General features: G+C 31.1%; 1 protein-coding gene across 1 annotated transcript; it reads left to right on the forward strand.

Annotated features, from left to right (window-relative positions):
- The first annotated feature begins 11,833 nt into the window (after positions 1 to 11,833).
- LOC131174771 (probable terpene synthase 8) lies at positions 11,834 to 14,643 on the forward strand. Its single transcript, XM_058138699.1, has 7 exons — positions 11,834 to 12,017; positions 12,247 to 12,520; positions 12,594 to 12,966; positions 13,044 to 13,262; positions 13,362 to 13,500; positions 13,747 to 13,992; positions 14,132 to 14,643. The coding sequence occupies exons 1-7, from the start codon at positions 11,913 to 11,915 to the stop codon at positions 14,423 to 14,425; spliced, it is 1,650 nt and encodes a 549-aa protein (XP_057994682.1). The 5' UTR covers positions 11,834 to 11,912; the 3' UTR covers positions 14,426 to 14,643.
- Positions 14,644 to 25,694: the final 11,051 nt, after the last annotated feature.

The following is a 25,694-nucleotide window of genomic DNA, read 5'->3' on the forward strand; positions in this document are numbered from 1 at the left end:
TTCAGTCCTTTATCATCCTGAGGACACTAAGCTTTAGAGAGTTTCTCACTTGAAAGAACAGGTGCAACAGAAGATGAGCAAGTGTGCATGTTAAATCTCTTAAGAACTCAATCAATACAAGTTTCTTGAGACAAACCCAACATGCCTCGAGACCTGTCATGGTGAATCTGAATACCTAGAACATATGTGGCCTCACTAAGATCTTTCATTTCAAAGTGACTACAAAGCATGTATTTTGTCTCGTTCAAGAGATTGGTGCTATTACTGGCAAGAAGAATGTCATCAACATACAATACTAGAATAATGAAATGGCTCCCACCCACCTTCTGAAAGATGCATTGATCTGAAGCACTCTCCTAAAAACCAAGAGAAGTCATAACTTGATCAAACTTTAGATACCATTATCTAGAAGCCTGTTTTAACCCGTAAATGGATCTTTTCAACTTGCACACTAAGTATTCTTTACCAACTTCTATGAAACCATTAGGTTGAACCATATACACATCTTTATATAAGTCTCCATTTAAGAAAGCTATTTTAACATCTATCTGGTGGAGTTCTAAGTCATAATGAGCAACTAAAGCCAGAACCATATGAAAGGCATCTTTAGTGGACACTAGGGAAAAAGTTTCTGTATAATTTATACATTCCCTCTGATTATAACATTTTGCTACTAGTCTAGCCTTATACATTTCTATTTCACCTTTGACTTCATGTTTGGTCTTAAAGACCCATTTACAACCCACAGCTTTACAACCATCTGGTAATTCAATAAGATCCTAGACTTGATTATGATACATAGAAGATAGTTCATCCTGCATGGATCTCATCCATTCTAAAGAATTAGGACCAGATATAGCCTCCTGATAAGAAATAGGATCAGAAATATCAGCACCATCAAACTCGTATTCTTGTAAATAGACCATATAATCATTTGATATTGCAGGTCTACGAATCCTTTGAGATCTCCTCAAAGGTACAACTTCATCAACTATATCAGGCCCCTTAGCATCTATAACCAGTGGTTCTAAATTGACATCAATAGGATTTTGAACTTCATCATTGCCCTCAGGAGGATTAAAATCTACTGAGGAAGGCAGCAAAGGTACAGGAAAGACAACAGTCTTATCTCTAAGATCGACAACTCGAGGTATTTGACTCCCACTATCCATCTCATCCTCAAAATAAACAGCATGATCTGATTCAATCACTCTAGTAGAATGAGTTGGACAGTAAAATCTACTACCTCTAGAACTTGTACAATAGCCAATAAAGAAACTGCTAACAGATTTAGCATCTAGCTTTCTGATCTGAGGGTTATATGGCCTCACCTCTGCCTTACAACCCCATACATGAAAATGTTTCAAACTGGGCTTCTTACCAAACATTAACTCATAGGGAGTCTTGGGCACTGATTTACTAGGAACCTGATTGAGAATGCACACAGCAGTTTTCAAGGCATCACCCCACAAAAATTATGGTAAAGAAGAATGACTAAGCATACATCTCACCATGTCCATCAAAGTACGATTTTGCCTCTCTGCAACCTCATTTTGTTGTGGGGTCCCAGGCATGGTGTACTGTGCCTCAATCCCACATTCTTGTAAATACAAAGTAAAAGGACCAAGATTTTTACCAGTCTCAATATACCTATCATAACACTCACCTCCCCTATCTGACCTTACACATTTAATCTTCTTCCTAGTTTTCAGTTCAACTGCAGCCTTAAATGTTTTAAAGGCATCCAAGGAACTAGACTTCTCATAAAGAAGATCAATCCAACCACATCTAGATAGTCATCAATAAAAGTGATGTAGTATTTAAAACCTCCCATAGCAACAGGAGAAATGGGTCCACTGATATCAGTATGAATCAAATTCAACACACATTCACTCCTAATTGCCCTTTGTTTCTAGCTCTAGTAGGAAATTTTTTCTTAATGCAATCAACACATATATTAAAATCAAAGAAATCCAGACTATGCAAGAAACCTTGTTTAACCATCCTTTCTAATAATTCCCTAGAAATGTGACCCAATCGTCTATGCCATAATATTGAAGAGTTCTCATTAACTCTTTGATGTTTGTGCCTAATAACAACATTGATAAGAACATCAACAGATTGAAAAGGATCAGAATTTAAATCCAACATATATAAACCATTGCATAAAACAACAGAACCAACAATATCATATTTAAAATAAATAATAATTTTTCCATTACCCTGAAGAAACACATAACCATACTTATCCAAAACAGAACTGGAAATTAAATTTCCCCTTAAAGAAGGAACATAACAGTATCATTTAATTTCAACACATGTCTAGAAGATAAATTCAAAGAAACAGTCCCTATGAGTTCTACTACTGCAACTCCATTTACTCCTAAAACAGTCTTCTCCTTTTCACTTGGCTTCCTCACATTTTTAAACCCCTGCAAGGAATTTGAAACATGAATGGTAGCACCAAAATCCAACCACTAAGAATTTGAGGGAACATCAACAACATTTGATTCAAAACATACTAGAGCTAGAGGGGCAAGTTCTGGACTATTACCTTCCTTCTCATGTTTCTTCTTAAGCTTAAAACAGTCCTCTAACTTATGGCCAAACTTCTTGCAATAGTTGCACTTGCCTTTGAAGGGTTTCTTCTTAACTGTTAATTTATGATCATGCTTACCATCGTTCTTATTCTCAAATTTAGCTTTAGGCTTCTTATCCTTCTGAAATTTCTCATTAGTCTTGCTACTAGACCCTTGAAAAACATAATTAATAGAAGGAGTATTCCCTTTCCTCATAGATTCCTCTTCTTGGCATACAATAGCTATCAACTGATCAATTGTCCACTCCCCTTGTTGAGAGTTGTAAGAAGTCTTGAGAATTTTGAATTGAGGTGGAAGAGATTTAGAAAGGCGCCAAACTAGAAAACTCTCTCTCAAATCAAGATCAACAGACTTGAGCTTGTTGAAATAACTTATAAGTGTCATGATATATTCCCGTACACCATTAACACCATCATACTGGGTGTGCTCCAGCAAAGAAAGTTAATGACTCTTTTGAGCCTTGTCAAACTTTTTAAACTTTTCAGCGACAGCCCGCAGAAATTCCTTAGCAGTCTCCTTATCAGAAATACCCTGTCTTATGGCCTTATCTATAGTATACTTCATCATCATTAAGCAAGCCCTATTAGAATTTTGCCACTTCTCATCACAAGTCATTTCAGCAATAGTGGATTCATTAGTAAGTTCAGCAGGTGCATCAACCCTTAACACTAACTCCAGTTAGGCTATTGCTAGCTACATCCTCAGAGACTCTTTGCAATCATCAAAATTTGAGCCATTCAGAGTTTTCACAGCAGATAATTGCATAGAAACAACAGCTGAAATAAAACAACACAGGAAATGTGAATTATGTATGTAACATAATCACAAAACTAAAGTTTCCTTTTAGATCTAGCTAAGAAAGCAATTATGTACAAAACTGTTATTTATTATAATCCCGCCTAAAGGTCCTGGATTACAATAAAATCAAGAAAACTCATTGAACTCATCAATATATATATATATATATATATATATATATATATATATATATATATATATATATATATATATATATATATATATATATATATATAAACCAACATCTTTAACATTTTTATACTGATAGGGTATTAAAAAATATTAAGACAATCAATAAATAATATTACAACCAACAATAACATATTATATTAATAGAGTTATGCCGATGGGTATATCCACTATTAATATAATCCAAATAACTCTTGAAATCCATGGAATAAATTTTTAAACAAACTAACAAAACAATTTTATGACTAGTCCTATGATAGGTGAGCTCATAATCATAAAAGTGTTTACCATAATTAGAATTTCCATGGACACTATATCATGAACATAGTAATAATGTTGCTACTCATGAATATGTTTTCAATATGCCTGAATATAATTAGTCTAACAAAACCAACAACTATTAATAAACACATAACATTACCATAATTAATAATCACATAACCAAACAGAATTGTAAAGATTTTATGCTCTTCGCTTTTGTTAAATTACTTACATGTGACAGTATGCAGTTTTCATATGGGCAATGAAATTCAATCATAATCACTAATTATGTACTGTTTCGAAAACCAATATACAGATATATATATATATATATATATATATAGCCATGAAATTGATCAGATTGGTGCATGGCTGACAAATGAAGGGAGCATGAAATTGATCATCATGGCCGACAAATGAAAGGACCAATTGTTATTTCGGTGTGTGTGTGTATGTATATGTATATATATATATAACATAAAAAAAAAAAAAAAACTGTTTATCAAGCCATGAAAGACTAATATTCAAACATACAATAACGAAATTAACAAAAAAAAAAATGTAATCCCTAACCAGGCTCTAATACCAATTGTTATATATAAAAATTGAATAGTTATAGATTACATGATTAGAGAATATGTGTACTTGAAAATGCGCTTGTATCCATGATTTTCTATAAACAATTAAAAATAGAGAGAAAGAAGGGAAAGAGCAGGTTCACAACTCCCAAAATCCACAACTTTCAAATTCTATCTGATATTAAACGGGGTTATTAGAATATATATATATATATATATATATATATATATATATATAGGATTGAGAGTTTGAGCCTCTTCCTTAGTGGGTTTATGGATAGCTTGACCCATTACAGGTTTGCCCAATCACATGACCCAATCCATTTAGATAGTCAATTACTAAACTTATTATTTGATATCATTATTTAATCTATCAATAAGCCTAACAATTGATTATTGCTAATCCACAACCCGATACAAATAAATAATCCAACAAGAAGGCGATTGGAGAAATTAAAAAAATGTGTGAAAATGCATGGAAAGACATGAATGAAGATTGCTTGAAGCCAACTGCTATGTCAAGAATTCTGCTCAAATACAATCTCATCCTTGCATGCACTATACAATTTGTTTGTATGAATGGTGATCACTTCACCTGTGCTTTATGTTTGAAAGATGACACCGCATCGTTATTCCTGGAACAACTACCTTTCTAAGAAAATGGATTCAACTTATGTATTTGATCGTGTTATAGATTCAACATAAGAAAATAGGGGTTTTTTTTTATTGGAAAATTCTTTTCCAGATCCAGTTCACTATAGATTCTGTTGTGCATCGCGAAAGCGTGTAAACTGCAAAGAAATAAAACAAACATACAAAACACCAATATTTACGTAGTTCACCCTCTCAACATAGGGCTACATCCATGGGCATGCCATCTTCCACTATCATCAATAATAAATCATCAATTACAAGCTCAAACTATATTACCCATCAACCCAATTACACCTAAGAGAACTCATACAACATCAAACTGCTCATAGTAAATATATTAGTTAGTCCCTCTCAGTCTCCTCTAGACATAACCTAATATATTTACCATTACAGCACTACACCACAAAGGGTGTCTTCAACTATATGGGCAAAAGCCCTCTCACCAATGGACAAGAATCTCTTTCTCTTGAATTCTATGTCCTTACTCCACTTTAAGCCGAAGCCTCTCTCCATTGTAATGGGCAAGTGCCCTTCATTAATGGGCAGAGCTAAATCCCTAGCAATTGGCAAAGCCCCTCTCTACAATGGGTGACAGCCTCACTTTATGGACTGAAAGCCATTCTCTTCAATGGGCAAAAGCCAAATAATCATTCCCATCATTCTCCTATTTATAGTGTTAATTCCCTCATTCATTATCTAATTAGGAGTCCCACTCAATTTAGGAATAATACTAAAATAAGAGTTCTACTCATTATAGGAAATATTCCTCCATCCTATTGAGGAATATTTCTTCCACTCAAATTAGAAAAAGATATCTATCCAAATCCCATTAGGATTTTGAGTCATAATTCTAACAATCTCTACTTTGACTCAAAATCCATCAACCATTGCATACCTCAAATTCTTGGGTGTCATCAAATCATCAAATCTCCATGCTTGAGCTTGAACCCTTCAAATCATCAATCCTTCAATCTTCATCTTGGGTGTAACTTGCTTTGTTCTTCAAAAAATCTTCACTTCATCAACCATCTTGATTTTGCATCAAGAGCTCCGCCTCAATTTCAACTCTCCACCACCACCATTATTGCATGTGTGATTTTCTATTTGTCGTAACAGCTCCACCTTCAACCAAACTCACAAAGATCATCCCCATGCTCTGATACCAATTTTTGTGCATCGTGGAAGCGTGTAAACTGCAAAGAAATAAAATAAACATATAAAATACCAATATTTACATGGTTCACCCTCTCAACATAGGGCTATATCTATGGACATGCCATCTTCCACTATCATCAATAATAAATCATCAATTACAAGCTCAAATTATACTACCTATCAACCCAATTACACCCAAGAGAACTCATACAACATCAAACTGCTCATAGTAAATATATTAGTTAGTCCCTCTTAGTCTCCTCCATACATAACCCAATATATTTACTATTACAATACTACACCATAAAGGGTGTCTTCAACTATATGGGCAAGAGCCCTCTCACCAACGGAGAAGAATCCCTTCCTCTTGAATTCTATGTCCTTACTCCACTTTAGGCTAAAGCCTCTCTCCACTGCAATGGGAAAGTGCCCCTCATCAGTGGGCAGAGCCAAATCCTCAGCAATTGGCAAAAGTCCCTCTTTACAATGGGTGGCAGCCTCACTCCATAGGCTGAAGGCCATTCTCTTCAATGGGCAAAAGCCAAATAACCTTTTCCATCATTCTCCTATTTATAGTGTTAATTCTCTCAATCATTATCTGATTAGGAGTCCCACTTAATTTAGGAATAATACTAAAATAAGAATTCTACTCATTATAGGAAATATTCCTCCATCCTATTGAGGAATATTTCTCTCACTCAAATTAGGAAAAGATCTCTCTCCAAATCCTATTAGGATTTGGAGTCATAATTCTAACAGATTCTTATCTCACTATACATCTTGTGTTTAAATCTATAATGGACCAAGTCTATACTAGGAATTATTGGCTCCAATTGAGATATTATCTCATCCTTGCACGCACAATACAATTTGTTTATACGAATGGTGATCACTTCACCTATGCTTTATGTTTCAAAGATGACATCGCATCATTGTTCCTGGACCAAACGCCTCTCTAAGAAAATGGATTCAACTTATGTATTTGATCATGTTATGGATTTGACTTAAGAAAATAGGTTTTTTTTTTTTTTATTTCAATTGGAAAATTCTTGTCTAGACTCAATCTACTATACACTCAAGACATAAATATATAAGACTCGTAAGTCCCACTGTACATCTTGTGTTTTAGATATATAGTGGATCGGCTTTATACTAAAAAAATCCTTTTGTATTATTGGCTCCAACTAAGATAATGAGTTTTTTACTAGAAAAATCCTTTTGTATTATTGGCTCCAACTACAATAATGAGTTTTTTTTTTATAATATTATATTTTTATCTTTGGAAAGATATTATAGGCATTATTAATGCTTTATTGTATTAATAATATTAATTATGTACTTTGTGTATTTTTTCATGCATATTTTATATCTTTAATTAAGTAATGGTTTTATGAAAAGTTATATATTATAATTAATCTAATTATGTACATGTAATATTAATTTAATTATTAACTTAAATGCAATAAAATAAAATAATTATATTTAAAAGATTAAAGCTTTAGTTGAATAATATTAAACTTTATTTTCTATTAAATAATTATAACAATAAAAAATTTAAAAACTTTATAAAAAATATGATTATTTATTTATACATTTTATTAATAAAATAAAATTTAAGGAATTAAATCATTTCAAATTAAATTAATTTAAATGACAATAATTAATTTATTAATGGAATCAAACTTTAGAGAATAATTTTTTCTCATAAAAATATAAAATCTAACTTATAATTTTTAACATACTTCAAAAATTAATTTATAATTTACTCCAACACATAAGTCCAAATTAAACTTTATATCAATTTCCGATAAATAATCACACATGCATGCTATCACAATAAAATTGTGGATATCATTTTGCTTTGCTGTGAAAGCATCTTTTGATGTTGATATTTATCTAAAAAATCACTAAGTGATTTCATCAAAAATTAAAACTTCATTAGGGACAATAATTTATTTTGTCTTTTATTTCATTTACTATTATTTGATAGGGACCAACAAAATGAATAGTCTCCTATTTTTGTCCGCTTGGATCCTAATTTTTGTGGTGATATTTTTTTAATAAAAAATATTTTTAAAATAAATAAATATATTATTAAAAATAAATTAATTTTAAAAATTAATGACAATACTACTATCATAATTATGATTGATTATCTATTTTATAAATTTAATAAATTTATTTTTTTGTATTATTAATTCAAAGAACTTCTTTGGGGTACAGTGATGTAACGATGGACATATATCAGTATTTGATGAGTACCGGCGGTTATGGAGCTTTCCGGCAACATCCTTCTTTAGAATGGAAAATATTGTAGGGATGATCATGGAGCTCAAGTGGATAGAAATGAAGCAAAAATTGTCAATGCTTGTGGGTTAATTTCTCGTCAGGAAAATGACTTGGCAACCCTCAGAAGCTGAGGATTGCTTGAAGCCTACTGGAGTGCCAAGTAATCTTCTCAAGTATTATCTCAACCTTTCATGCACAATAGTACTGTTATCTCTCTCTCTCTCTCTCTCTCTCTCTCTCTTCACATATCTTATCTCTCTTTCTGTTTTCTTGTTCTTCTTCTTTCAAAAGGATAAAATCACATATCTTACCTCTAATTCTAATATTTGAACAATAATCTCAAAGAAATTCTCAAAGTTTTGATAGTCCAATCTCATAAAATATATATACATATAAAAATCCAAAATAGAAATTATATTGCTCAAAAAAATTTCAATGGAAAAGAGAGAGAGAGAGAGAGAGTGTGTTCTACTTGTAATAAACAACTTTTTTATGAAATTGTAAAATTTCAATAAAGAAATATATAAATAAATTTCACAATTTCAATCAAAATTCTATAGCCCAATTACAACAATATAAAAGACATGTATAAAATAATTAAAACCTAAGAAAAAAGAGAAAGAAAAGAAACTAATTAATAAAGTAATAGTGAAGAGAGATTAATGAACGATTTTCGTTAATATCCTACGCGTTGTCATCCCTGACATGTGAGCCTCATATCGCGTGAAAGCAACTCGAAACGACCAGCATCCCTCAAAACACGTACGTGTTACAAGCTGTGCAATCTCAACCTTCAATTATTTTTATTTGTTATAGTCATTCAATTTGAGATAAACTAGCAGCTATTTATTCAATATGTAGATGACACTATTGTTGCAATTGTGTTTATTTAATATTTTTATTACTTATTGATTAGTACTATATGTTAAAAAGGTTTTTAAATATTAACTTATTAATATAAATTAAAATTTAAAATTTATTATAAATTATATTTCAAAAGTAATTTAAATTAAATTGCAACTTTTTAGACATTGCCCACTTCCATTATGTTATAAAAGGCAATAGAGGTTAGCATAAGAATTACAAAAGCACAAGAATTCTTATTTTTTAAATTTTATTTGAATTAATTATGTCATACCATGTTTTAATTTTAATTCAATTAATGTTATCTAATATATATTTTAGAAAAGGAATTTTGCATAAATTTTTCTATCATCATTTTCTCCATCGTTTTTATATTTATAGCATAAAAATCAAATTTCATCAATAATTGATTCAACAAGGGTTTTTTTCACTTTCATATTTTTTAAATTATTTTTTTTAATTTAATATTATATAGCACTGTGAAAATTTTTAATTCATGTCTTTTTCCAATTTACATTTTTTTTCTTTATCCTTTTTTTTTTCAAATTTAATATGAAGGAAAAATACCAAATTAATTAATCTAATAGATTCACTTCAAACACTTAAAAAAGTTGAAACATTAAAATAATGGTATTTTGAAAATATTACATACAATCGTGTACCAAATATATGAAAAAAAAAAACATGAAAAAGAATTTTGATCAACATAGCAAGTAAATAATATAATATAAATAACTAAAATTCATATTTAATTATATTTTTACCAACATTTTATAATATTATTCAGGGAACTAAAATATTAGTCGAGACAAAAAAAAATTATAAAAATCTTCTTTTAGAAATGAAAGACTTGTACCATCACTAATGCTATATGTAGTAAAATTATATGATATTAAATATATTAAAATGTATAAAATTTTGAGTTAATATTTAATATATAATTATAAAAATTATCATATATAAAGAAATTTTATTTTGCAATTTTACAACATTTGAAGATGTGGAATAATTTATCTAGAACAATAATAATATTAGGTATCAAAATTTTTTAAATATTTATATGTTATACTAAACTAATTAAATTTTAATATTAATTATTATAATATTTTAATATTTTAAATTACATAATTAAATATAATATTTAATTTTATATTTATATAAATAAAATAGTTACATCTTGTAAACTATTTCATGCCCATGCTTGAAATATGATGAATTTAAATAGTATATTAATCATGTTTAGGACAGATTTGGGTTTAGAAAATAATGGCAATGATAGCTTTAAATTGGATTTAAATTTTATATATTACGTATCATTATTCAAATTCACTCATATAAATAATTAATTAAATATAATATATATATATATATATATATATATATATATTGTAAAATAATATTTATAATTTTCATATATTATATTTTTAAAAAATAAAATTTAAATATTTGATAAATTTATTAAGATTTTAATATATTAATTATTAATTAAAATATGTAAAATTAAATGAGTTTAAATATTTTTTGGGTACAATAATTGGAATAAGATGATTTTCGTGGTCCCAATATTGAATTTTATTTAGGAGGTTTAGAAAAAATAATAATTAGCCGTTTGTTTGTTGTGGTGGATAATCAGAATCCAAAGAGGACGCTTAAGTCTTGTCCAATTTCCTATGATGTGCTTAAGTCTTGTCCCAATATTGAAATCACTATCAACAGATTTCTAAACTTGGAATTTGCATATTCACTTTTGGTATCACTATCAAAAATCACTGATGTAGCATAACTCCCGGGTGAATTACTGGATTAGTATTACTAAGAATTTGGGTAGAAGCAGCAGTTTTATTGTTGAAGCGGCAAGACTGAACTGGTGCTCTTAGCCAGCTAGATTGAACTGATGCTCTTGGCAGGTCGATACCTTTTTTCACTTTAAACACAGCTTCCATCATAACTACCTTGAGAAGTTCACGGTTGAAATTTCCTCCCAAACTCCCTAGCACTTCTAGACACCGTGTCAAATTCTTCTAGCCTAGAGACTCAGCCATTATAAAATACTGAAACTGACAAATAGAGCTTTTCAAAGAGAACATGCATAAGTTTTTCTATAATATTTTGAAAGAAAAGGATCTCAGATTCTAACTATTTTAGAAAGTTAAATAATTAACTTGATTTGCTAATAGTGTAAAACCTCAAAGTACCACTTTATTACAAAATGAACTATAACCACATGATATTTTTTTGTAATTTCCACTTTAACCTTTTAACCTAATTGTTTAATTCCCACAATTTCAATATTTACATATATAATCATTTAATATATATATATATATATATATATATATATATATATAATGTTTAAAACGATTAAAAGGAAAAAAATTAAAAACAGACAATGACAGCTATGGGCGGACAAATGACTTAAAAATGCTGGCATTCTCTCTATAAATAGCGTTGCTTTTCTCCGTTTAGGGCAGGTACAAGCAAGTGATCAATTGTTTTAATTAGCAAGCAGGTGCTTTGCAGGAAAATGAGCACTCAAGCCAAAAGTGAGCAAGACAATTTTCGTCCATCGGCAAACTTTCCCTCTAGCGTTTGGGGTTGCTCTTTTGCTTCCCTATCCTTCCAAGATTCGGTATATCTCTATCATATTTATAATTAATAGATAATATGGAAAATTCTAATTTAGATCTAGTATATTATGTATCCAAGATATAACATATGTAAAATAGATTGAATTCGGACATCTGGGTTTTGGGTTCATGATAAATTTATTATTGATGTTGATGTTAAAAATTCTTTAAATTGAGTATTTTTCTATTTAATCATGATGTTAAATTGGCATTTAACTACTGTCTGTGCAGGAGTTTGAATCACTTTGTAAAGAGGTGGAAATATTTAAAGAAAAGGTGAAAGATATATTAATGCAATCTACAAGAGGATTAATCGAAAATATTGAATTTATTGATATATTATGCTGCCTTGGAGTGTCATATTATTTTGAGAATGAAATTGAAGAACAATTAAACCATATTTTCATTGCTCTTCCCACTTTCCTCCATGAAAGTGACTATGACCTTCACGTTGCGGCGCTTCTATTTCGGATCTTAAGACAACATGGTCATAAAGTGACTTGTGGTAAGTGTCTGTATATAAATATTATCAATATTAAGAAGATTAATATGTGATGTGGGTGATCATCATGAATTAGATGTTTTTAACAAATTCAAAGACAATGATGGACGGTTCAAGAAAACCATCACCAATGATGTGAAAAGCCTCCTTGGCTTATACGAAGCTAGCTTTCTAAGTGTGCATGGAGAAGATATTTTAGATGAAGCCCTTGCTTTTACAAAGCCATACCTGGAAACTCTAGCTGAGCAGGCAAGCCCCCATCTTGCTGAACATATAAAGAATTCTCTGGTGTGGCCAATCCATCAAAGCATGGAAAGACTAAAGATTCACCAATATATATCCTTTTACGAAAAAGAGGAGTCTCGCAATGAAACTCTGCTGAAGTTTGCAGAGTTGGACTACAATCGAATTCAATTATTATATAGACAAGAGCTAGCCATTCTCTCAAGGTAAATTTTGTTTCACATGCACACACAGGGTATAGATTAATAAATTTAACATAAATTGAATTATGTTATATTATCAGGTGGTCGAGAGACTTGAATGTTATGCACAAGTATCCTTATACAAGAGATAGAATTGTGGAGGCCTATGTATGGGCACTTGGATGCATTTGCGAACCTCAGTTTGGTGCTTCTCGGTTGATGATTGCTAAGTATGTGCAAATGGAGACAGTGCTAGATGACACATACGACGCATATGGAACACTGGATGAGCTCTATCGTTTTACAGCTGCATTTGAAAGGTTATAGGAACTTGACATGGAATACATAACAAAATTTCAATCACCATATATACAAAAGTGAATATAGCCCAACCATTTTTTTTTCCTGCAAATTTTCAGGTGCAATGTTGATGGTATTGATGATCACCTGCCTGGGTACATGAAATATCTTTACAAGGATTTTTTGAAACTTTTTGAAGAGACGGAGAATGATGGCAATGAAGGAAGCTCTTTGAAAACCTCTTATGCCAAGGAGATGGTAAGATTTGCTGGATACTATTTTCCATTTAATTAATTAGTTTGATAGTTTTTGATGGCTAGTACGCTTATAGACATTGGTTGACCCTTGATTTTGAGCAATTAGTTTAATGTTTATTGGAAAAGAGTTTGCGTAATTGCCTGCATTGTTTAAAGAAAATTTTCTCAAGTTGAATGGCTTTAATTTTTCTTTTTTCCCATTTAACATATGTAACTGATTTCTTTCTTTTTCCCCTTATGTTATTAGTTTAAAGAACTGACAAGAGGCTACATAATTGAGGCACAGTGGGCAAAAAATGGGTATGTGCCAGCATTCGATGATTATGTACAGAATGGATTAATCGTAAGCACTTGTGATGTCCTTGCTTCAGCATTCCTCCTCGGAATGAAGGATGTAGGGATTAAGGAAATGGTATGGATACGAAGTAACCCAAAAATTGTTAACTCTGCCAAGTTACTTGGAACTTTGAAGAATGACATAGCAGGCCACGAGGTATTATTAATTTCATACACACACACACACACACACACATATATATAGGAAAATTCTAGCATGCATCTAAGCACTAAAAAACATATTCTCCTGATCTGATTTTTTTTTTAACTGAAATAATATTATATGCATAATAAAGGAGGAGCAAAAGCGCGGAGACTCTCCTTCAAGTGTGGAGTGCTACATGAAGGAATTTGGTGTGTCAAAAGAGAAGGCTGTTAAAGAGATTGATAAAATATTTGTAAATGCATGGAAGGACATAAATGAGGAACTACTTCTTCAGCCAAGACGTGTTTCAAAGATTATTCTCAAGTATTTTCTCAACTTTGGACGCATGTCAGAATTTCTGTACAAGTTCCTTGATTTCTACACCAACCCATCAAGTATGAAAGATTATGTCACAAAATTATTGGTTGATCCATTTTCAATATAAGAATGGATTGAGGAACCATATTTGTTGTGTTGTGGAGAAAACATCAAAATAAACTGAGTGAGCTGTCCCTTAGTCTGGGTATTCTGGGTTAGTCTATTGCCCATAGTTTAGTCTGGCTTATTTTGCTAAGTTTTTTCTTGTTTTATTAGTTTTAATAAGATTATGAATTAAAAAAAAAAATAACCGAGTGAGCTGTGTCATGTGTGTTCACTTTCAACTGAGTAGGAGAAATGTCTCTCAATTCAAACATGTTGTTTATAGTTGATATGCTGATTCTGTTTATTAATAAGAATGTTTGCAACCATTGGCATCCATTGCTCAATGGCCTAGTGTTTATTCTGTAATGTAAAAATCTATTTATTAATAATGTTTCAAATTAACCATTGGACAATCATTATTCAATAATTTTGAAGCACAATCTTTAAAATCGAGAGCAATTATATCCAAATTTCAAATTTTACAACAATAAAATATAGATTTTAGGGTTCATTTTGTTGTCTACAAGCTATAAATTGTTCTCTTAGCTTAAAAAAAAAGTTCAAATTTCTTCAAAATTGATTTTGAAGTTTAACATCGGGATATATGATCCAAAATTAAAAAATTTAGATATAATTATCAAGTAATGAAAGTATTTGGTCTTTATAAGTGCCAAGACAAGAAAAAAAAATAATACTCTACTTAAATAAGAAGAAATGCCAAAAAACAAAATTGCTAGTTAAATGATCGAATGAATGGATTTCATTCCTTTTGTAGATGTTTGAATTTTTTTTTTTTTTCATTTTTATTCTCACAATTTAGATAATTCAATTCCCACAATTAAGAGAATCATCATTCCCATTTTTAATCTAGGAATCAAAAGTGAGAAATGAAATTGATTATCATGTTAAAAGTTAAATGCTCAATTTCATCCATTATTAGATATTTCAATTTTGATATTTTTCATATCATTAATTAAAATAATATCTTGTATTTTTATATAATTAATTAAAATTAAAAAGTGAAATAATAATAATAATAAATATTATTTTATACTTTCATATAATTAATTAAAAATTAAAATTAAAATGAAAAATAATTATAATAATTAAAAATATAAAGTATTATTTTATATTTTGATATAAATAATTAAAATGAAAAAATTATGAGTATAATTAATTTTAATTATTTAAATTAAAAAATGCAAAAAATATATTTTATATTTTCTTATAATTAAACAAAATTAAAAATTTATAATTAATTATAATTGAAAATATAAAAAATATTTTTATTTTTTACAATTAATTAAAATTAGAAAACAAATATATATATATATATATATATATATATATATATATATATATATAAAGTAATTTTAGGTTAATTTTCATTAAGTATGAAATAAGTTCAATTTCAATTCCATGGCTTTTGTATGTGAATCAAACATCTTGAAAAGGTAAACCAAATAAAAATAAAAATTCACTATTCTATTTTTAATTTCGTTCGATTTCGATTTCAATAATGATTCTGATTCTAATATGCTAACTAAATAGGCTCTAAGTTTAACGAATAATCTAATGACTAAAAGCTAAATAATATCAAGAAATCATGTAAGCAATGACGAAATGCAAGTTGCCTATGCCTTGAAGGTGTGACCGCATATTAATATTGAAGATTAGCCTACCATGGCCGCTTGAAATTATATTTATGTGCTTCAAATAGGTGTAATTCTTTGATGTATCAAAACTTGTTTCCTTGAATGATTCAGTTATTTATTGTTTTAGGTGTTTTAAATATATAATTTAAGTGTATAACTTGGGAGGCTTTTTTGCATTTAATTTGAATAATTCTTTCAGTTTCATGGAAAATTTACTCTAACATATTCATATTTATTTAATATTCATCAAAACATATTTTTTAAAAAATAGACTTCGATATAATTTGTGGATTGTTACCAACTAGTAATAATAATAATATTAATAATAATGAAGCAATTAGTTGGGGCACTAGCAGCAGTCTTGACGTGGTGCATGTGCTCAACCACGTAAATTCTTTTATATATTTATTATTTTTTACTATTTTATATCTTTCATTTTTCAAACTAATATTGTTAGAAGTGTCACTAAATTATCGGGTGAGTAAAAATTAATTATAATTGAAAGTCGAACTGTTTCAATTTAATTTTTTAATTGGTTAGATTCGATATAGTTAGTAGTTTTTTAGAAAATTCCATATAATCATTCAATTATTTTCATAAAAACACTAAAACAAAAAAAAAACTGACCAATTTATCCAATTTATGATAATTTTTATTGATTTTATAGACTTTACAGAATGTAATGTAAATCAATAAATCAAAATAGAATCAATTTATTTTTTTTTAATTTAATTCAATTCATATTGTCATATTCAATTCATATTTTCATTCTTTTAATATTACTTTATATTTTTAGAGATTATTTAAGTATGAAGTCTCTTGGGCAATGAGTAGATAGCCTTGCTGCTTGGGTGGGGGCTTATAATGTGAGTTTAAGAGAGTATTTAACTTAATTTATGAAGATCAATTTATAAATACTTAATGCTTATAGCTAATTTAAGTTTACAAGTATTTAAAATTTTAAACAATTATGTGTTTGGTTAAATTATTTATAAGTGATTGATAAACAATTGATGTGTTTGGTATAGCTTATAAGCATATTTATTATTAAAATAACTAAAAGTATATTAAATTATATTAGGAATAAAATTTTAAAAATTAAATAAAAATAATATACTAAAATACTTGGTCAAATATAAGTATCAAAATGGGAAGTTAGTCCTCCCCAACTTTTTTTTTTTTTCTTTTAGCTTGTAAGCTTAGCTTGTTAAAAAATATTATAAGCAAATAGATAAATTTATTTTTAGAGCTTGGAGGCTGGTTTTACTAACTTATAAGTTAAGACAAACAAACTGTAAAACGAAAAAATCAATGTTCTAAATTTTAGTTATATATATATATATATATATATATATATATATATATATATATATATATATATATATATATATATATATATATATATATATATATATATATATTATGTTTTTAAATTTAGTTGATAAAAAAAATTAATAGCATATTAAAGAAAAATAATAAATTTATGAAACTTTCTTTTTATTAACACCAATCTTATAGAATAGATATGATAAAAAATAAAAAATAAAAATTATTATTTAATTTGGTGTTTTTAGATTTTTCGATAATACTAGTTAAGTATTATTCATGTATTGTGAGCTGAATTGATATGATTTACGAAGCTTCCTCTTTTCGATGCTTGTGACAAGAGTTCTACCTCTAAAAATTATAAGAAGTTTAAAGGGCTTATATAAAGGTGAATGGCCAGTTAGCTAATTAGTTAGTTCGAACCTTTTAATAATGATTACCTGATTGGTCCAAGCCTAAGTCTTACGCTTTACAAACTCTTATCTCAACCCACTTATTCGCCTCCACTTGTTTAATAATTCAGTTCAGTGATATGATATCAAAACAGGTCTAGCCTGATTCAATTCAAGTGTCAATGTTCCTTTATAAGGATGGGCGACCAACTAATTAGCTAGTTTTAACCTTTTAGCAATGGCTGTTACAAGTCCAAGTAAGCTCATCTCATACTTCATGGATTCTTGTCTCGACCCACTCATTCACCTCCGCTTGTTCAATTCAGTTCAATGATATGGTATCAGAATAGGTATTGTCCAATTCAATTCAAGTATCAAGGTACACTTACAAGGGTGAATGGCCAACTAATAGCTAGTTCTAACATTTTAGCAATGCTTAGTCCAAGTCTAAGTAAGCTCATCTCAGTATCTCACTGTAACGGCCCGATCCTTCTCCAGTTAGTATTGTCCGCTTTGGCCCATGGGCCTCACGGATTTGTCCCTTGGGAGGTTTCATTCCCAAAAGCGCACTTTTGGGAATGAAACCTCCCAAGGGACAAATCCGTGAGGCCCATGGGCCAAAGCGGACAATACTAACTGGAGAAGGATCGGGCCGTTACACTCACACTTCACAAATTCTTATCTCAACCCACTCATTTGCCTCCTCTTGTTTAATCCAATTCAATGATAACTTGCAACTGCTCAAACAATAGAAGTGAAAATTACTATCAGATTCTTTTTCACACAATGAGATTATAGATCCATGCATTTGCACCTTTAGTAAACTTTCAAATTCACTCAAATTATCTCAGAGAAACTCATAATACTATGTACATTCCATCCTTACCTTCTGGACAACTCATGGTCACTTCATAAATTTGTTTCTTGTCAATTGTGTGCTGCATTAAATCCACAATCCTAGGGATACATAGGAAAAACAATAAGTTTGCTTGAATTGGCTGTTGGGAATGAAGGGCCATTTTGTTTCAGTGGAAGTCATGTTAATTATTGGAATTAACAGTTTGTTGCTAGCTTATTGTTGCCATTGATTATATTTCCTTAAATGATGTGCCTTCTTAATTGTGTTACCACAAGTCTAGTACTATTGCAAAAGCCTAGTGTTGAGTATATCAAATGTACTATGTGCCACGGTTCTCCCTCCAGGAAGTATGAGTGAAGCAATTCTAATCAAAATTGAATGTAATATTAATTTATTAAGTGTTTTAAACTTGAATAAACATGGAGAATTGCCTGATGATGCAAAGGCCAGGTACTGTTTTTCATTCAGGTCTTAGGCTCCATTTGTTTTAAAGAAAATATTTTTCTTATTTTTTAGTGTTTGAAACACTTAAAAAAATAGGTGAATGAAAAATATTTTTCTGGTCAAAAGAAAAATTAAACCATTTTTAAGAAAAATAGCTTTCTCTTTTCAAAAAATAAAGTCATTGTCCTGACTTTGATAATCTTATTAAAATATGAAAATATTTACGCATGTATAATACAACCACATATTATTAGTTAACACTGCAATCAAATAATGAAAAATATTTTCATGAAAAATATATTTTTGACATACAAATTATTTTCTACGAAACAAACAAAGGCTTAATTTGAAGATAATTGTCTTTTAAAGAAAAATCTAATATGCAACACTTCCATGTCCATGCAAAAAGAAAACTTTGCCTTGTTTTGTATATGTGGAATGAATGACCAAATCGTAACTCTCTTTTTGTTCATACTAGGGTGAAAAGAACCGGAAGGCCTACCATTTATAAGAAAAGAGAAAGACACAAAAGATATACAGGTCATAATTAAGTCCACAAACATAATTGGGAGGCCCATTTTAAGCATCACTTTATGTAAATAACTCCAATCCACCCAATCATAGGCCTTACTCGTATCCAACTTGAAAGCAAAATAACCTTGCTTCCCTTTACACCTGTGCTTTATTGAGTGGAACACTTCAAAAGCGACAAATGCATTATCTATTATAAGTCTCTGGAATAAAGGCATTCTGTGTTTCATAGACTAAACGTATAGATCTTTCCTCAACCGATTAGCCAAAACTTTCGATATCAACTTATAGAGTACATTACACTGACTAATAGGCCTTACGTCCTTCATAGACTCAGGAGCTTTTACTTTAGGAATTAAGGTTAGGAAAGTATGATTAATAGAAGGAGGCATAACACCCGTATTCAAAAAACCCAACACAAAATTAAGCACATCCTGACCCACCACATTCTAATATTTTGAAAAGAAAAGTACAGGCATACCATCAGGACCCAGCACCTTTAGCGGATGCATTTGCTTCAAAGCTCCCATAACTTTCTTTAGGACCTTACCAAGACTTTTCTGCCTATCTTTTCTCAATTGAACATTCTCCTCCAATCTATGTGCAACTTGCAACCTCTTTAATTCACCTTGCAAATGTTGAATTCGCTTGCCCACATGCCTAAAAGAAATAGAGTTCTATTACAGAAGAGCTGCTGCATAATTTTTAATCTTTTTAGGAACTGACTGAACACCATCTACCCCATTTCCACCCCAACCTTCCTTTATAACTACCTTGAAATTACCATTTCTAGTCCACATTGCCTCAAATCTGAAAGGCTTAGTCTCCTGAATATTATTACCTTCTGATCTACCATTATCCCACATAAAAATAGGTCCCTGGAAACCCCAATCATTCAAAGAACAAGAATCAACCATAGCTTAAAAATCATCAGGCATTTTTTGACGCCTTTGAGATCCAGCCTTCTCATAATGAAACATGATTTCATTGAAATCCCTAAACATTAACCAGGGAACACTGTTGTGGAAAGCAAGCTAGCGAATTAGAGCCCAAGTCAATTTTTTGCTTCTAACCTCAGGCCACCTATAAATACCAGTACCCCTTCATTGTTCCTGCTGGCCTTTATCAATTACAAACTCAATATGATGACTAGAAAAGCCCACAATAGATACATGTACATCCTTTTTCCACATCAGAGTCAAACCACTCGATCTACTAGAAGCATCCACAATAAGAAAATTATAACTCAAAAATAAGCGTTTTATTCCAGCAAACTCAAAATTACATAAATGAGTTTCCATAAGAAAAACAATGTCCGGGTAATTATTTTTAGCTGCTTGTTATAATGCATGAATAGTCCAAGGGTTACCGAGCCCCCAGAGGCTCCAACTTAAGAGCCTCATAGTGCTGGGCTGTGCTGCATAAAAGACACTGCCTTACAAATTGGGTTAGAAGAGTGAACATCTGCCACAACTAACTTCTTCACAGAAAATTCAACCTCCTAGTCAATAACCATCACATCCTTCCTCTTCTAAGCTCTAACTAACCCCTCATATATGATGAGTGCATTGGAATAAGCCTTTCTTCTTTTTGTGAGAGTCACCACCATTTCTTTTTTAGCTTACTAGTCCCTACCACTGTTCCTATGCAATCTCCATCCTACCCACCCTTCGGCACATGAGCCACTTTCTTAGGGTGTCATCGACAATGTTGCACCGGCATCGACAAACCCATGGAAAAGTGCTTACCATCCTAGACAACTTGAGGTGCAGCCTCAACACAAGCCGTCACTTCAACTTTAGACACAATATCAATAGGCACCTCCACTGTTGTCAAACCAATAGCCATCTTTTTATTAAAAGACCCATCAGGACCATCCATAACAGCTTGCCGAACAGAATTAGAGGTATCTTCCCAAAAATCTGACTCTTGCTCATTATCCTAAAGATCAAGTTGATGACATACAAACAGAGATTTACCTAACTGTTTCGATTCAGTATGACTACCATTATAGGCCAAATTAACACTCGTGGCAATATAACGCTTCTGCAAAGGAGATGCCCATAAAGAAAGATCATATGAAAAGTCAACATCCCCATTAACAACCTCGATCATCTCACATTCATCCATCAAGTGATCCAATAAGCCACAATAATAAAAAAAAAAAATTTTAATCGTTCATATCGAAAGGAAATCCAACACTTTGTTCCCCCAGCTAAAGCGACCATAACACCTTTACGTAAGGGTTTAGAGATATCAACTTCAACCCTTACACGAGCGATGCAACCCATGGAAAGCAAATCCTCCTCCTTCACATCAGCAACCTTGCCCACCACTCCTACTATCCATTTGATAGAAACCTGACTTCTATGATTGAAAGGAACATTACAAACATGAACCCAAAAAACACAAAATTGCAAAAAGATCTCTGAAGGCTGAACATTATCTTTAACCTCATTCAGTAACATTAAATGCTTGTTAAAATTCTAGGGAACCTCTATTAGCACCCTATTTCGATCATTTGTATTATCGAACTCATAGATGAATCGTCCCTCTAACAGAGCTTGAATCTTAAATCTGTGCTCCAATCTTCATGCCCCATATATAGCTTGGGTTAACTTGTTAATGCTCGTAGGTTTTTTTTCTTTTAATAGAATATGACCCACAAGACATATGTCCACATTGTGATTAGCCCCCTCATCTGCACCTAATGGAATCACCTCTGCCTCCTCCTTCGTTAACCGAAACTTCTCCCATAGCAATTCAAGTAGGATACACAGAGGGGAGTGTCGACTATTGACTGGTGGATGTTTCAGATGTGGGTCTACGGATCATTTCATATGAAGTTGTCCACAGGGTAGTGCTCCCACTGCACTACCACAGACAGAGAGGACTACCCCGACAGTACAGAGGAGTAGAAGACCTGTGAGGCCTAAGATAGCTAGTACATCGCAGAAGGCTTCTGAGACTGCAGAACAGCCTGAGGCTGGAATAGCACCCCGTGTGTATGCTATGGCTCGAGACGAGCCAAATCCGGTAGACATTATCAGAGGTACATTTCCTAATTATAACACCTTTAAATATGTATTGATAGACCCTAATTATGTTCACCCCTATATATGCATTGTACCTCCTATTGAAAGAGGATACCGAGAGATAGCTTAGAAGATGACATGCTTGTCACCAACCCTTTAAACCATAAGGTTATGGTAGATTATCAACCGAAAAGGATCGTATCAAAGATAATAGATGGAATTGAGAAGGAGGCTATAGATGAGATGAAAGAAAATGAGTACAGAACTCGTTGAGAAAAAAAAAAAAAAGAGTTAGTCTATTGGGATATACCGTGGTAACTATGCAATGCTCTTGATGTTTGTGCTGTAAGCTGCAGATTATAGTACTGACTTGGGACTATTACGTAGAGCTACGTATTTCCAATAGTAAATCGAGATAAGGATAATATTGTAGAACTAGGATTAATAAGACAGACTAAAAAAAAAAAAAAGTAAAGTATTATAGCACAAAAAGGCAAAAAGACAAGGAGATAGCGGTCCCTCGATTAATTACACTGTGTAAATTTCGAGGGCGAAATTTTATTTTAGAGGGGAAGAATTGTAATGCCCTCACCATAGGTAGTCCGTACATTTTACTATTCCGACGACTCATGTCTGTTCGGACAGTTAAAAATGTCTGTTCGGACAGTAAAAAATGTCTGGAACTACACCTAAACTATAGTGAGGAGGCATAAATTGAAGAAATAAATGTTAAGAAAATATAGAAAAAATTTAGAGATTTTATTAATTGGTATAAAATAATAAAAATAACCCGATGAGTACCATGAAGGGCATTTTGGTCATTTCACCTCTATAGGTGAATTTTGACCTAAATGTCAAATTAAAAATTAGAAAATAAAATAATTAACATAAATTAAATTTATGAATTTGAATTTGAAAAAATGAGAAGAGAAAGAAGAAGAAAAGAAAAGGAAAGAAAAGAAAGGAAATAGATTTATGAAATTTAAAAACAATAAAGTACACATAAATGTATATATATAAATACCCATAAGAGAGAAAACCCCACCAACCATCTTCTTCTTCCTCTTCTCTTTCTCTCTCTCTCCTTGCCGTCTCCCTTGGTCTCTCGCTCCCCACCATTGTTATCAAGCTTAAAGCTTGATTTCCTCTTCATTTACCCATCAAAACCCATAGCTCTCTTCACAAATAATTCTCCCTACTCCATAAGGAAGCTTTAAATACCCATTTGAAGAAGAGAAATTGAAGTTTGCAAGTTAGGTCACAAGGTAAGTGCAAAAATACCACTCCCTCTCTTCTTTAAATCTTGTAAGAATGATGAGATGAGTGAGTATTCCATGAAAATGAAAACAAATAAAAAGGAATTGAAGAATCCTAATTTTGGCAGCCATGAATCTTGTGAGGTTTGCTATTTTTAAATGATGAAAAATGGTTCCATAAGGATGTTTGAATAGTTGATATGATAAGAAGTGTAAAAGAGTTGAGTTTGTGTAAATTGGGTGATTAGAATTAGGGTTTATGTATATGATGTGGGGACTTTATATAAATGCTTGAAATTGACTTGGTTGAGTTGAGATTGTTACTTATAGAAGTGCTATGCATGCCAATTGAAGTAAGGAAGATGGAGGAAATTGAAATTGGGAGTGCTTGTTTTCTGCAGGTTTTGGGACTCATGAGTCCAGCATGAGTTTTGAGCCATAACTGAAAATATGTGACTCCAATTGGTATGAGGCTAATTGGAGGTGAAACTAGACCCAAAATAGCCCATTTTCCATGAAGAAACTATGCCCAAATTCTGTCCAAAACTTGACCTAAATACTGCCCAAATCCGGATTACCCTGCACCAAACCCAAAAAATAACCAAATGAACACTCCCTCTATACTGGTCCAAATGACCTGAATTTGATACCATTGGAAAGCTTAGATATAGGGTTATAATTTTCATGAAGACCACCGAACCCAAAAATGCCAAGAACCAAGCCAAATTGCTGGCCCAAGTTGGGTTACAAAACTGTCCAGACCTGTGTTACCCAGAAATTTCTGGACATGAACTTACCCGACCAGTTTTGGTAAAATGACCATAACTTGGTCTACAAGAACTCAAATGTAATGAAACCAGTGGTAAAATGTCCACAAGACACAGACCTACAAAATTGATATATTACGTATCATTATTCAAATTCACTCATATAAATAATTAATTAAATATAAAATATATATATATATATATATTGTAAAATAATATTTATAATTTTCATATATTATATTTTTAAAAAATAAAATTTAAATATTTGATAAATTTATTAAGATTTTAATATATTAATCCATAAAATAAGAGAACTAGGTCAAACAGTTAGAATAATTCTCTGTATCAAAACCTGCAATCTGACCAAACATCACTTGAACCCAAAATAGTCTTTTAGTCATAACTCCCACTAGAAAAATCCAATTGAGATGAGCCATACCTTTCCAGAAACCTGAGAAATAGGGCTACAACTTTTTTTCAGGAACGGTCCTCAAATTATGAATTTAAGAATCTCAAAAAGTGACCTGCAATCACTATCCTGAATTGAGCCCCTGTTGGCACAGGGTACTTGAACCCAGGTCAGTTAATTGGCCATAAATAATTCCACAAAACTTGAAAAACTTTTATACAAATTTCTCAATGATCATAAGAAATAGGGCAACAATTTTTATGAAGACCACTATGCCTAAAAGTGACTGCAATGTATTCCATTAATTAGGTAAAATTTAAGTCCAAAAGCTGCCTAGTTAAGGAACCAGAATCTGGGAATGAGTCAGTTATGGTTATCTGATCATAACTTGAGTTCTAAAAATCAAATTGATATGATTCAAAAAGGAAAATAAAGATAAGACATAGAGGAACAACTTCCATGAAGGAAGTGTAGCCAAACAGTGACTACAAACTGATCATATGGATAGGTAAAAGTAAGACACAAAAATTGAAACTAAAGAAAGGTCCATGAGATAAATTATCTTATGGTAGGAATTTAACCCTAACAAGCCATTAAATACTAAATTACATGAAATA

The sequence above is a fragment of the Hevea brasiliensis genome, chromosome 16 (genome assembly GCF_030052815.1).
Source record: "Hevea brasiliensis isolate MT/VB/25A 57/8 chromosome 16, ASM3005281v1, whole genome shotgun sequence".
NCBI lineage: Eukaryota > Viridiplantae > Streptophyta > Magnoliopsida > Malpighiales > Euphorbiaceae > Hevea > Hevea brasiliensis.

Coding starts and splice junctions, on each gene's coding strand:
- LOC131174771 (XM_058138699.1), top strand. CDS start 11,913: ATGAGCACTCAAGCCAAAAGTGAGCAAGACAATTTTCGTCCATCGGCA. Junction 12,967..13,043: donor GAGCTAGCCATTCTCTCAAG/GTAAATTTTGTT, acceptor TTATATTATCAG/GTGGTCGAGAGACTTGAATG. Junction 13,263..13,361: donor TTTACAGCTGCATTTGAAAG/GTTATAGGAACT, acceptor GCAAATTTTCAG/GTGCAATGTTGATGGTATTG.